General features: G+C 45.7%; 1 protein-coding gene across 2 annotated transcripts in view; it reads left to right on the top strand.

Moving 5' to 3' along the window:
• The window catches only part of unc5db (unc-5 netrin receptor Db), a 163,621-nt gene that overhangs the window by 87,979 nt on the left and 62,644 nt on the right, over positions 1 to 12,998 (top strand). For both annotated transcript variants that reach the window (XM_084359830.1, XM_084359829.1), the window contains exons 3-5: positions 2,840 to 2,983; positions 4,447 to 4,550; positions 12,486 to 12,666. In XM_084359830.1, coding sequence (XP_084215956.1) covers positions 2,840 to 2,983; positions 4,447 to 4,550; positions 12,486 to 12,666 — 429 coding nt within the window. The remainder of the gene's footprint in view (positions 1 to 2,839; positions 2,984 to 4,446; positions 4,551 to 12,485; positions 12,667 to 12,998) is intronic.

Genomic DNA, 12,998 nt, shown 5'->3' with positions numbered 1-12,998 from the left:
TTTGTGTAAAAATATTTGCACAAACAGCCGGAAATTAAGATCCGGTCACTTGAGACGTATTTAATGCCACCCATTAGGCTATTATCCTATTTATCTATCTCCGCCCTAACATTACTCAGAGCAGAGCTGATTATGACTTATCCTGAAAATATGTTTAACAGAAGAGAACCGGTGGAGAGAAGATGACATAGGACAACAGTTTCCTGCACATAACGTTGAAAGCTTTTAAGCAGAAATGATCTTAATGCAACAGATTTAATGATATCCTGTCATCCACATCCACAAGTTAATACGCTGGACTGTGGCAAAGCTCACAGCAGCAACACTCTGGGAAACAGCCCATAGTCTCTGGTTCTTATTTCAGCCATCTTGTCCTCCTCGGAGTGATTCAGCCTTTTTTGGATGGATTTATCAAGTGACTCAGGAGAAGTGCGAGCAGGGGGATTGGGGAGGAGAGCAGATCAAGTGGTTTACTCTAATGAGCCCTGTCAACAGTGTTCTGCCTATAAACAAATAGGGCTGACAGATGACACAGTGGCAGCACTAGTCTCCGTCTCCCCGGCAAACCACCTGTCGACGCCGGTTTTTGGTCTCCAGGAAATGTGTCGCTCTGCTGAGAAAGCTTACCGCCACCTCTCCTCTCTCTCTCGCTCTCTCTCTCCCTCCATCAGTCTGTTTGTCATCCCTCCCCTCCTCCTCTTCTTCCTCACTAAAACACAGACTCACACTTTTTAGGGCATCATGGAAAGCCATTAGTCATTATTTTCTCTGCTGTCTCTCTCCCCGCACGTTCACTGTCACTTGCCAGCTCTCTGCCGCTGCTCAAGAAATTATGAATTATGCTTGTGTTTCAGTCTCTACAGGGGCTGCGACTAGGAGGCACCAACCGTAGAGCTGCTGCTTTGTTTTTTTCTCCCTTTTTCTTAAAAAACGCCTTTTTTTTTCTCCCCAGGCCCGTCAATCACAATTCAAACCACCCCGGTCCACCACGTACACCGCAGTGCACCACATTGAGACGAACCAGCCTAATTTGTATCACAATTTCACCACTTGTCAAGCATGTTTGGTGTGACAAATAAGGAAGAAGCCCACTCTTTTTGTTGTTGTCATTTATTCCCGGCACGGCAGAGACCGCCCGCCACTAAATGTTCTCCATTTCTTAATTTCACCGCGAACACCAGCGTGGATCCATCGGCGTAGCCCCGCTGCCATTCACTCGGGCTTAATTGGCATTCATACGGAAGCCTGCTCAGCGCTTCTCAAGCTGTGCAGCCGCAGTATGAGACTGTTTGACTTTGGTAAGAGCATGTCAGATTAAAGCGTTATTTATAAGAGAGGGTGGATGCACATCGAGCCAGAGGAGTCAGGGGTGGATGGGGTTTGGCTATTTGGTCTTTTTCAGACCCGAGCACATTGCACTTCTTTTCGTCCTCTAATCCAGCCGTGGGTATCAGGCCTGCAGGCTGCAGAAAGGCTGCGAGGAGCAGTGAGAAAACATATGTGACAGGCCCTAAGCCGATGACTCAGATTAAAAATGGGTGCTGTATACCCATCTGAAGCTATATGACAGGGTGACGAACACTTCCAACTATGGGCTTACAGCGTGTTGCCTAAGAGGATTTTCGAGTGGCTTTTTTCTCCCTTCTTCCTTAATGCATTCAAAAGAACAAGAGCATTGTACTGCGCGCTGTGTTCACATGCCTTTTGTGTTACATAATATGCTATATTGTCCTTGTGTCACTCGCGCGGCGGGCCTACACATGCTCTTTGAAGTGTTTAAGTGTAGTCCAAATTATTAATGCTAATTCTGCTACAGCTGATTTAGCTTTTCCTCTTGTTAGCAGGCATTGAGTGCTCAAAACATACAGTAGAGCCCCCGAGGGACTGTGTTTCTGCCAATTTTCCTTAGCGATGCTCTCAGAGCTGAGCAGAGAGAGAGGAGGGAGAAAGCACTGATTTAGGAAGTGTGTCAGCCTTTCCTAAGAACTTATGCATAACTAATCCTGTAAAACCCATTGATCACTGACACAAGCCTGTGGACGTATTGAGGTATTGATTTAAGATTCAGTAAAGACCCTTATTTAGAATGCAGGGCTTTACTATTTCAGATTTTCTCCTTTTACGCTAGCTCTGCACGTGCCTAAAGCAAAGGCATGAACCCGGCCTCTTCGTGACCTGACCTTCATGAGCCTGACTGATTAAAGAAAAAAAAAGCGAAAGCTCGTCCCAGTTCAAGACTCAAAGCAGGACTCTCAGCTGTGATGGTGGCACGGCTGTGGGTCCGTCTGCAACACATCTCAACTCCTACTCGACATAATGACATTACATTTTGTACAAACATTCATGTGTGACCTGTGATCGCCTGAGTGAGTCTCTGACCTTTACTCTAGCGCCATCATCAGGTCAAACATGTAATTCATCCAGCACTTAAACCAGATTCCTGCAAAAAACAACATTACTCCAATCAGCTGGTAATAGCAGGTAAATTCATAGCATTATTTAATTAGCTCACCAGAAGCTAATGCAGCTGTGAGCTGTTTCTCTTCCTGCTTCCAAGTAGGAATTACTGAGGATTGTCTCCGTCAGAAAGACAGAGAGAGGGAGACATTAATTCAATCATTTCATTCGTGTTGTGCAACCAAATGGCCCAAAGCGGATGCTACAATCAAACCAATCAAACTAATCGAATCCAAACCTTGTCCATAGTTTTACACAGCACAACGACCGAAACAGATTCTGAACCTGTCTGATCCGTGTCAGCGCACAGATTTTATCTACAGAACATCTAACACATTTTATACAGCGGTTTCTAACTATCTCATCCTCTCTGTCCTCGCAGGGCTGAAGGTGCGTGAGGTGATGATCAATGTGTCTCGACAGCAAGTGGAGGATTTTCACGGTCCCGAGGACTACTGGTGTCTCTGCGTGGCCTGGAGCCACCTGGGCACCTCCAAGAGTCGCAAGGCAACCGTCCGCATCGCCTGTGAGTATGGAAACAGCTCGGTGGTCAGTGCTGCAGCAGCTGTGACACAAACATCTTGTAGCATTTTGCAAAATGCGACAAATGAGCAAGAAAAGTGAAGAGTGAGAAGTGAATAGTCAACCAGACCTGAGACAAAGAACAGCTGAACCTGCAGTGTAGGACTTTTACAAAAAATAATGAAGATCCGCTCAATCAGGCCCTCACTGCAGGTAAAATCTGTCTTGATGTCAGTAAACCAGAGTTCTTTTTAATCTAGCGTCTGGGTCGTTTCAGCGCCGGCACACTGGTACTGATGCACTTTACGTTAGCCAGCACTGATTGGTTTGTCAGAGCTGAAGGAGGGAGTGACCTGAGCTTTTCTTGTGACCATCAGACCAGAAGACAAATAGAAAAAAAAAGAAAAGAAAGATAAAGGCAGACAAAAAAATAAAGCACTCAAGTACAGTGAAGGAAAGTGTGACTAGCTGTCAGTCACTGGGACAAAAACCATGATTTTCTCCTGGAGGTCCCGGTCGTATTATGATCACACAGAGTGACAGCTCACCAAAACTGATTTACTTTGTCTCTTCACAGGAGTTTAACCTCTAACAGTCTGGAGCTGAGAGACAGCAGGACCATTTTTGCAAATTTTCCTTCGTTGATTCGGACCAAACTGTGAGAACACAGCGAGCCGACATTATCTTAACAGAAAAACGAATCAGATTTGTCGGTGGTGAAATAATCAATTCCCAGAAACAAATGCTGTCTGATCAAGTTTAGACACAATCAGCTATTCACAGCTGGTGTTGTCCAAATCCAATACTGCTGCCACAGGGTGTTACAGGTAATCTAAGAGCCCTGCGCTGTGTTGAATTCACTCTTTTTAACTTGATTGGGTATACGACCCTGAAGAGACGGCTGAGAGAAATCACACGCTAAAGAAGTCTTTTGTTGTCAACGTAAGAATCCAGAGATGTGATGTCAAAATCTTTATCTGGGAGGATTTGCATGTCATTGTATGGCACCTGTCGGAGGTTTATAAGGAATTATCATTCTTATATTTCCTCTATATGAAGGGAATAATCATGATCTAAGTGTGCATGAAACACACGGAAATTTCAAAGGCGACTTCCCTCTTTCCTATAAGGCTGACATTTTAAAGGCTGTCAGTGGATAGCAGCAGTGCAGTTACCTCTCAAAGGCAGTCTGGGCTCTGTCACTATTGTATGCACATGAATGCACGAGATGATCAGAGCAATCCTCGTGCACTTCCTCCACCCAGTGTATCCTCCAAACCACCTTGTCAACAGATTACCTAGCACAGGGGCCACAGGATCCTCTATCTTCTACGAGCTGTATTGGGTTTTGAAGGTCGTGGCGTGCGGAGCCGGGGGCAGGCCGGCGTGTTAGCTGCCGAAGAGGATTGAGGCGAGGCTGACCGTAACACTTGACACCTGACAGCTGCCTCTTATCTCCCCACACAGACCTGAGGAAAAACTTTGAGCAGGACCCCCAGGGGAAGGAGGTGCCAATCAACGGGATGATCGTTCTGCACTGTCGCCCCCCAGAGGGAGTTCCTGTGGCGGAGGTAAGCCAGCTCCACCTCTTCCTGAAAGAGGAGAAACTTATACTCCCACTGAGCGGAGAAGATCAGCATCAGTAGTAGCCAGAGAGACTCTCTGCTCAGATTCTCCCCTCAGCTCTGCTTTGTCTGACCTTTAACAGATTGAGTTGGATAGCAGCAATAAATGCACATAAACACTCGAGGTGTTGAAATGAAGAGGCTTCACAGCATACATCTGAATAACATCTTTCCCAAAGAAAAGTATCCTGTATCAATAAAACACCGGCGTCAGACACTCAGACATTCCTTCTACAGATTTAGTTCATAGTGCCATTTAGGCTTGTGAGTCTTGTGAGTTCACACTGTGAGAAACATCTGGTTAAAAGTGGGTCAGGCCACAGAGTGAGTGGTCCAATTACAAATTTGGAGGATGATTTAAAGGGGTGGGTATGGGTGGGGGGGTTCTGTAGTTGGATCCATCGGCAGCTGCTACTGTGAGCTGGGGAAGAAATAAAAGTCATGAAAGGGAATCTCATCATTCTGTCTGTGGCTGGTCTGGAGTCTGTGTTGGTGACTGAGTTCATTTATATGCACACTAGCATCCCACTTCTCCTCTCGCAGATAATTCATGGCATGATTTTTACACTGATTCCTTGTATCCCTGTACACATGATGCTGCGATCGTCTGCGTCACTGCCGCTGTGTCTCTGACGTCACGCAGCAGATATGACATTCTGGTACCAGCTGGTTTACAGCTGCGAACGAGCAAAGGTTTCATTGTTTCTGGCTGCAGCGATTGTGATGCATTTACTGCTCTGCTGGATCTAACTTCTACATCTGATAATCGGTGCGGCTGCAGCTCAGGAGGTACAGCGGGTCCTCCAGTAATTAGAAGGTCACTGGTTCGATTCTTCGGCTCCCCCGGCTGCACGTCGAAGTGTCCTTGAGCAAGATACTGAACCCCAAGTTGCTCCTGGTGAGCAGGGCGGCACCTTGCATGGCAGCTTCTGCTATCAGTGTGTGAATGTGTGTGTGTGAATGGGTGAACGTGGACACAACAGTCTCTGATTTCATGTTGAGTCCCATTTTATCCATTTCTGCTTCCTGCAACCAGACATCAACCAGGAGCAGCCTTAAACCAACCTGGATTAGCATGACTCTTATTCTGAGTCAGCTGCTCTTATTCCAAAGCACCTGCATTAAAAAGAGCTGAAAAAATGATTTTAAAAAAAAAGTCAAGAAAACAAAAATGTAGCATGATTTGAAAGGGAGCTACTGGTCGCTGCATCTTCATGAGCCACCGTTGCCATAGCAATCCCTTATTCATTGACATCAATTTTTTTTTTTTTTAACAAAGATTTGAAAAAATCCTCTTTTTGCATTTGCTGCTTTTCGAGCCTGTTCTCATTTCCAGGGAGTCAGACGTCTGACATTTCATCACATCACTCAGCGTCTCATACAGACGCAGACGGTACCTATTACCACCTATTACCTAGCATCTGTATGAGACACGCTGGAATTTAAGATAACTCTAATGTAAAACCCATCAAGTGAGCAACTAGTGTGCAGAGAGTCGCACACAGAGGCAAGAAAAATGAAGAGTGGTCACGGGTTGACTGTGGTTGTCAACCTGTGGCCACTCTTAGTTTTTCTTTCTCATGCTTCCTTCTTGCAGGAGCGGGTTAAATGATGTTTAAATGTCAATATAAGTCAATTTTTTATAGAAGAATAAGAAAAACGGCAATACTTGTTGTTTGTTCTGATTGTGTTTAGCATTTAAATCACGTCTGGTGGCAACTTTAACAACAGCTCCAAGTTAGAACAGATGTTTCTCAAAGTCAGATCAACCGGCGAGACTGACTTGTGGGGTGCATATATAATTATAATATTTAAAATGCTTCGGTGAAAAGATGTCACCAAGTGCATGTTCCTCTGCAAGTGCAGAATATCTCCCTGTATATGTGGTCCAGTGATAATCAGCATGGATGTGCAGCTGATGACTGAACAGATTTTAGTGGAGGTCAACCTCCGACCCTGCCGCTGTATAAATGATTCAACGTGGAAATGGAGGAGTGATGTCACTCCAGCGCAGCGGAGTCCACAATGGGGATAAAAATAGTTGAATGTGAGCCGTACAGACTGAATCACATCCTCTCATCTAGTCCTTTGTCAACACAAATGAGCCCGGCCACAAGAGATGGAAGTGAATAATGTAGAGAGCACATGGCAGATATCCTCAGCCCAGTCGATATCAATGCACCTCGCCCATGAAATATTGAGACGGCGTGCATTAGTGTGGTCGTGTTCCTGAGTGCAGCTGCAGGGAGGATGCTCCCGTCGCAAAGCTCAGCGCAAACCCAACAGAATCTGCCGTCTGGAGCGCTGTGTTTGGAAAAATCAGCCTCGTCAGCGAGGAAGTCGGAGCGAGCTAATGAGTCGCCAGTCACTCACGGTGGAATCATTTTGTGTCATGTGGCGGAAACAGTTTATTTAAGCGGGAGTCTGACACTTGGCAGGACTGTCTCCTTGGCCTGTCACATTAGACCGTATGGTTTCAAGCAACATTGGACGTGTTCGTCTGGTGTTTGTTTCACTGTCCCTTCAGTTTTGTTTAGAGTTATAACTGGATGTGAGATTATCAGCACTTGCTTCTCTGCAGTTGACACCAGGCTGAGGCAGTTTTATTATTCCTTAAATATAACATTTAGGACTGCAAAAAAAAAGGAAAAACTGGAAAATAGTGAAATTTCAGCCTCTGGCAGTGGATCAAAGCTTCTAGAAATAAGAAACCATTTTTTGGTTGTGTTCCAGGTTATGGATAATGTCTTCCACAACTAAATATATTTCTTTGATAGAGCAAAATTGAATTAAATTAACTTTTTATTGTTGTCTTTGATCATAGTTTAACCTTCAGTGTTAACTTGGCAGGCCTCAGTAATCAGACTGCTGTATACAATAGATCACACAGTGAATATTAAACTCATTCCTCTCTCTTTATCTTGTACATACACACTGTACAACAACACAAGACCTTTCCATGACTGTAGCGTCCCTGTGAAGGCCTTTATCCAAGTGATATAAATATAACTGACTGCACAGACATCTCAGCATGACTGACGGGTTTGTACTACGAGTATGTTGTTTTAGATCACCAAAAAAATGACAGTAAAAACTGCTTTCACCTGTTCCTCTGAGCAGCCATGCCTGTCGCAGGACTGTCATCCTCACGCCTCCTTATCTTCAAGTCGCAGAGGTCCAAATCACTCCTGCACCACATGTGACACAGAAAAACGGGAGTAAGAGTGAGAACACGTACCGGCCTTTTGGGAGGCACAAGACAGCTCCGTCACCGGCTGACATGCAAGGAAATAAAAAAACAAGCCTGCAGTCTCTCTTCTGAGCCTTTTAGCCTCTTTTAGCTCATTGTTTTGGGGGTTTTGAGCTAAAAGCCTTGATAAGCCCAGTGTTTTTCCAGGTTTCCAAATCTCAATGTTAATAGGTTGATTTTCAAGGACCGGCCGCGCGTTGAGGAAGCTTGTTGTTAATCACGTAGCCGATCAAAACCAACCTGCTCAGAGCGACGTTGCAACAACCAGGTTGCACCACAACAGCATAAGTCGCATCACAATCACTGCGTTTACAGGAAGAGACGTTATAGAGAGAGAGTCTGTCTTTGCAGAGCATGTGTGAGGAGCGAGGGCAGATAGAAAGTCCGATAGTTAATCATTCGTTGATGGGGTAGTTCTCTCAGACGGATACAAAAAAAAGCATAAATTGCTTAAATGGGTCGCTAAATATACTGAGCGTTTCTTTGTGAGGCAAACTGAGTCAGGCTTCATCTTTAATGCCCGGATATTTTTAGAAATCCATTCAGAAGTTAATCAACAGAAAAATACTTGTGGATTTCCCGTTGATTCAAAATTTAGGACAGTGGACAATTTAGGATGTGTGAGTGTCGTCTGTGAGCGTCAACTGCAACATGCAAATTCTCAAGTGCTTTGCTGAAAAAAAAAAAAAAAAAATCCTTCATGGATTTCATCCACGGAGCAGAGACTTTAATTTGCCGATGGTTAATAGAACGCAGGAGCAGCTTATTTGTCATTTCGTCTTGGTGCTCCAGATCCAAAAAGAAATTCCCCACTTTTTACTTCACAGATATCAGGGGTGTGTGAATGCAGAGCAGATCTTTTAACTCGGGGAGAAAGGAGTCCATGAGAACCCTGTATAATGAGTTTCTTTTGAGGGGTTACTCTGAGAGAAAGTGTGAAATGAACAGCCAAACTGGAAGCCAATTTCAACTTCCCTGAATGAAAGCCTTTAATCCAAGATGAATCCCCTTGATCTACAGTAGCTCAGGTAGACAGCCCAGGCTGCGGCACAAAGGGGAATCAACTAAATGCTTCTGCACTGTGATACAAGCTGTTCTCTGTTGAGCTTCACAAAGACATTTGCGGTGATACTCCAAAACAAGTTAGCATTTAACTCCATCCCACCTCCCGCCTCCACTGCACTTGTTTCTACTTTCCGATCCCGCCGCCGAGCGCCTCTGTTATTTTCTCATAGGTCAGAGAAAGTCTCCTAGAGAGCAGATGATGAGCTTCATCATTAAGCTAAGCAATTACATCCCCCCCCCAGCACAGGCCCGAAAGCTGGGAGCTCCTTCTATTTATTTCGTTAAGATAAGGCAGATCGGGGTGGAATAGTAATGCAGTGCCACGCCGCTCAGAGGGGAGGAGAGGTGGCATTTGGGAAGCAACAGGGGAGGCGGATGGGCGACACGGGCCCACTTTGTGTTCTCCACGTATCTTTTCTGATTAACCTCCGGAGTGGGAGAGCACAGCTAAGCTGCAGATAGCTCCCCCTCCGACTTCGACAGGTTTTGCCGTTCGTATTGAACACACTCAGCCATGCTAAGTTTCTGTGGTTATCCGTGTGTGTGTGTGTGTGTGTGTGTGTGTGCGGGCAATGAGCATGCCTTTCTTTACATCTGCTGCTGATTGGTTGCAGTGAGGGGGCGAATCGTCGGGTGGATTAGCCTCGTGCTCTGCGGTATGGTTTTCCTGATACGCTGCTCAGTGGTGCCCGCTGGCGTCACCCGGGTCTCTCGGGTACGCCCCGACAGAGACGCTTAATCCATGTAATTGCGTTTATGATATTCTCAGCAATTAAAAAATTTCTGCCGCCCACGCCGGCTTCTCCACAGGCGGCTGGAAATGTGCTCGGAGGGGTGGTGATCGTGCTAAATTGCGACACCTAAGCATGACTCAGCAGGCTGATTTCTTCCGTTTGTACCGCGTCACCTTGACATCAAATGACCATTAGACCCAGGAGTGGGCCGACGAGGCGCGCAAGCACATGAACAAAATGCGTCAGCTGGCAAGGTCTTGATCAGCGCTCTCCTCATAAGTCTTGATGATGGCTGCCGTGTCACCCGTTACATTGCTCTTCTGTCCTCTAATTGCCCCTCAGCAGCCACATTTCTCAGCATCTAATCATCAGCAAATGTCATCTGAATGAGATGTGTGCTTGTGTGTGCAAGTGTGTGTGTGTGTGTGTGTGTGTGTGTGTGTACTTAAGTAGATGAGAGGACCAGGCTGCTGTGCAGGGCTCGGATGAGGTGACCTTCAGGGGCGGTCCAGGTATTGAAATCACAGAGAGGAAGCCCTGATGTGGGGCCCCCGCATGGAAACCCCTCCGTCAAGGCTGACACTGATGACCACATCCTAATTGAAACAAATGTGCCAATTAGGCGATTCATTTCTCACATCCTCTGCCACACACTTGCCGGTCTAATTTGTATTTGTCCCTTCATTTTTTTTTTTTCCTCTCTCCTCTCTCCCCTCTCTCCGCCTCCCCTCCCTCTCCTCTCCCTGTCTTTGTGTATCTCCCTCTCTTCCCTTCTGCTCGGTGAATCTTTTCATCATTACCCGAGGGCTGTTAGCGGCAGACAGACAGCTAATGTGCAGCGCTGCCCCCAAACACTGCAAAGGGCCGGCTCGTGCCACACGTTAATTGCCTCTTTCAAGTCACAAATTTCCCAGGATGAAATTGAAATAAATACATAAAGAGTCGGAGGATGGGAGTGGGGGGGGGGGGTGCCACCACTTGTGTCACCCATTAGTGACAGATGAGTTTAATCATGAGAAATTAGACTCTGTCCCGCAGTCCTCTGTCTCTCTATTTCCTTATCAACGATGCTAAGCGCTTTACCTCCGACGAAACCCCCGCGCTAAAGGCTATCTTTTAATTGTCGAGAAGAATCTGGCAGCCTTTGAAGATCGGCCTCCAAGTTTTCTTCAAGGCAAATGGAAAGAAAAAAAGAAAGCCTCAGCCGTCGGGATCGTTTCTGCACCGCGCTCATCGGAAAAAAGAAAAATTCCCACTCCTGCTAACAGTGTTTCGGTTCACTCAAAGAGGTGTGAAAAAGTAGCGAATGTGAGAAATGATTACGGCGTTATGATGTTCATTATCATTTTTATTCGTGTCAATATATACCTGCGATCCATCATCCGTGGGCTCTGAGTGTCATTTCTATTTACCCAGTGTGTGCATGCCCACAGGCACTTCCTATTTGCATCCTGCCTGAGTGTTGTTTATTATAAAGGGTCCTATAAGCCCGGCCCATTCTGCCACACTATGAATATAATTTGCAAGCGCAGCGATGCAGCTCTTTTACCAGGGTAGGAGCGCTAAAGCATCACTAAGTTTGTAATTCATAATTAGTTTTCCTCTCTGTTGCTGGTAATTGGTTATAGTGCTGCTTTTTGACTGCCTGATGGCTTTAGTGCTGGTGTTTGTGCTGCCTAAGTGTGGTTCTGAGGAGGTGAGATTGGAAGGTCCAGTGTGCTCGTTACAAACTAGTTTGTCCGACCGTGTCTGAAGGCAAACGTGTTTATACCTGCTCCTAACGGCAGCGCTCAACGGTGAAGCAAAAACGCCATCACGGCCTCCCTGATCTCTCTTAAACATCTAGTCTTGAGTGGACGGAGCCCCTAAAACGTCATCTGTTAGTTTCTGAGTAGAAGCTCAAAGTGGGTGGTGCTGGCCGTCACCATCTTGGCAGTACCTGACTCCGCCTACCTCCAGGCCAAATCAAAAATAGAGCAAAGAGGTGGATTGTGGGTGGAGCTGAAGCGAGCCTAAAAAGCTGTCTGTGCTCACACATAAAGAGAAGTGAAAGTCAACTCATGCTATTTATGTGAGTTTAACCACAGGGGTTTATTCGCCCCCTAAAAGACAGAGTACCTGACTGTACATGAGCCACAAGACAGTGAGCAACAACCGGCACTGAGGGTGTTTATTCCTCTAGAGCCCGGAGCCTGCAGGGGATCTCCTCCAGATGTCGTCAGCTCCAGCAGCTAACAGCTTTGCTCTTTAATCCAAATCACCGGCGTCTTTCCCTCCTCTCCGGTCTGTTACTTCAATTAATCGCACAAAAAGACATTATTTGTCCGATATTTGCCTTAAAACTTCTCCAAAAGGAGTGGCCACACCTTTTAATTATGCACAACTTTAAGCCTTAATATTATTTAAACACGTTTGTTATGTAATATATTATAATATACTGATATATATATTGTAATTTTGCCATACGGTTTTCATGAAGAGGGATGTTAGCTATAGAGACCAAACTGTCTTTTTGTACCAGGCTGTCAACATTCTGGTTTCTGCTGTTGATGGCTGTATATCATGGGGCCTTGTGGGAATTGACTTGCTGTTGCCAGCCTGGACCAACCAGTCATGGTGTTGAACTCACTGTTCACATGTGAAGATACAGAAGTAGTTGTTCAACACAGCTTTTTTAACCATCATGAAGGGATTTTCATCAGGATATTCAGAATATTTCACTGTTTGCATTGAGGGACCTCTACTGGCAGAACTAATATATTTTGTGTTTAATGGTTGATTCATGTTTTAGACTTCATGTATGATGTTTTTCACCTCTCTGTTCTTTTCCAGGTGGAATGGCTAAAAAACGAGGAGCTGCTGAGCTCCCAGTCGGACGACAACATCGACACACGCGCGGACCACAACCTCATCATCAACGAGGCGCGGCTGTCCGACTCGGGCAACTACACCTGTCTAGCCAGCAACATCGTGGCTAAGAGACGCAGCGCCACGGCCACTGTGATAGTCTTCGGTACGCTGTCCTCCCCGGCTGACTGTTATTGCCTGCTCCAACACATTAGAGTGTACTGACACACTGTTTACATGGCACTTCAGATCAATTTGTTTGCTCTTCCTGCACCCCTACACGAGTGATTAAGAGACCCATCTCCATGTTTCCGCTGAAGAGCGATGTTTCCTCTTTATTTCAATGAATGTATTATTCAAAGACCCAATTTACTGCCTCTCATTTAAAATCAATGTGTACTTTATGAAAGGAAATAAGCCACTGTGTCTTAATCTCATTTAAAAGGAGTGTTGCTTATTAAGTATTTATTTGCCAGAGGCCTTCCAGCAATGCGGGTC

This window comes from Pagrus pagrus (genome assembly GCF_965226575.1).
Source record: "Pagrus pagrus genome assembly, chromosome: 8".
Taxonomy (NCBI): domain Eukaryota; kingdom Metazoa; phylum Chordata; class Actinopteri; order Spariformes; family Sparidae; genus Pagrus; species Pagrus pagrus.
The sequence above is the reverse complement of the archived record's forward strand: the minus strand, read 5'-3'. Positions and strand labels throughout refer to the sequence as shown.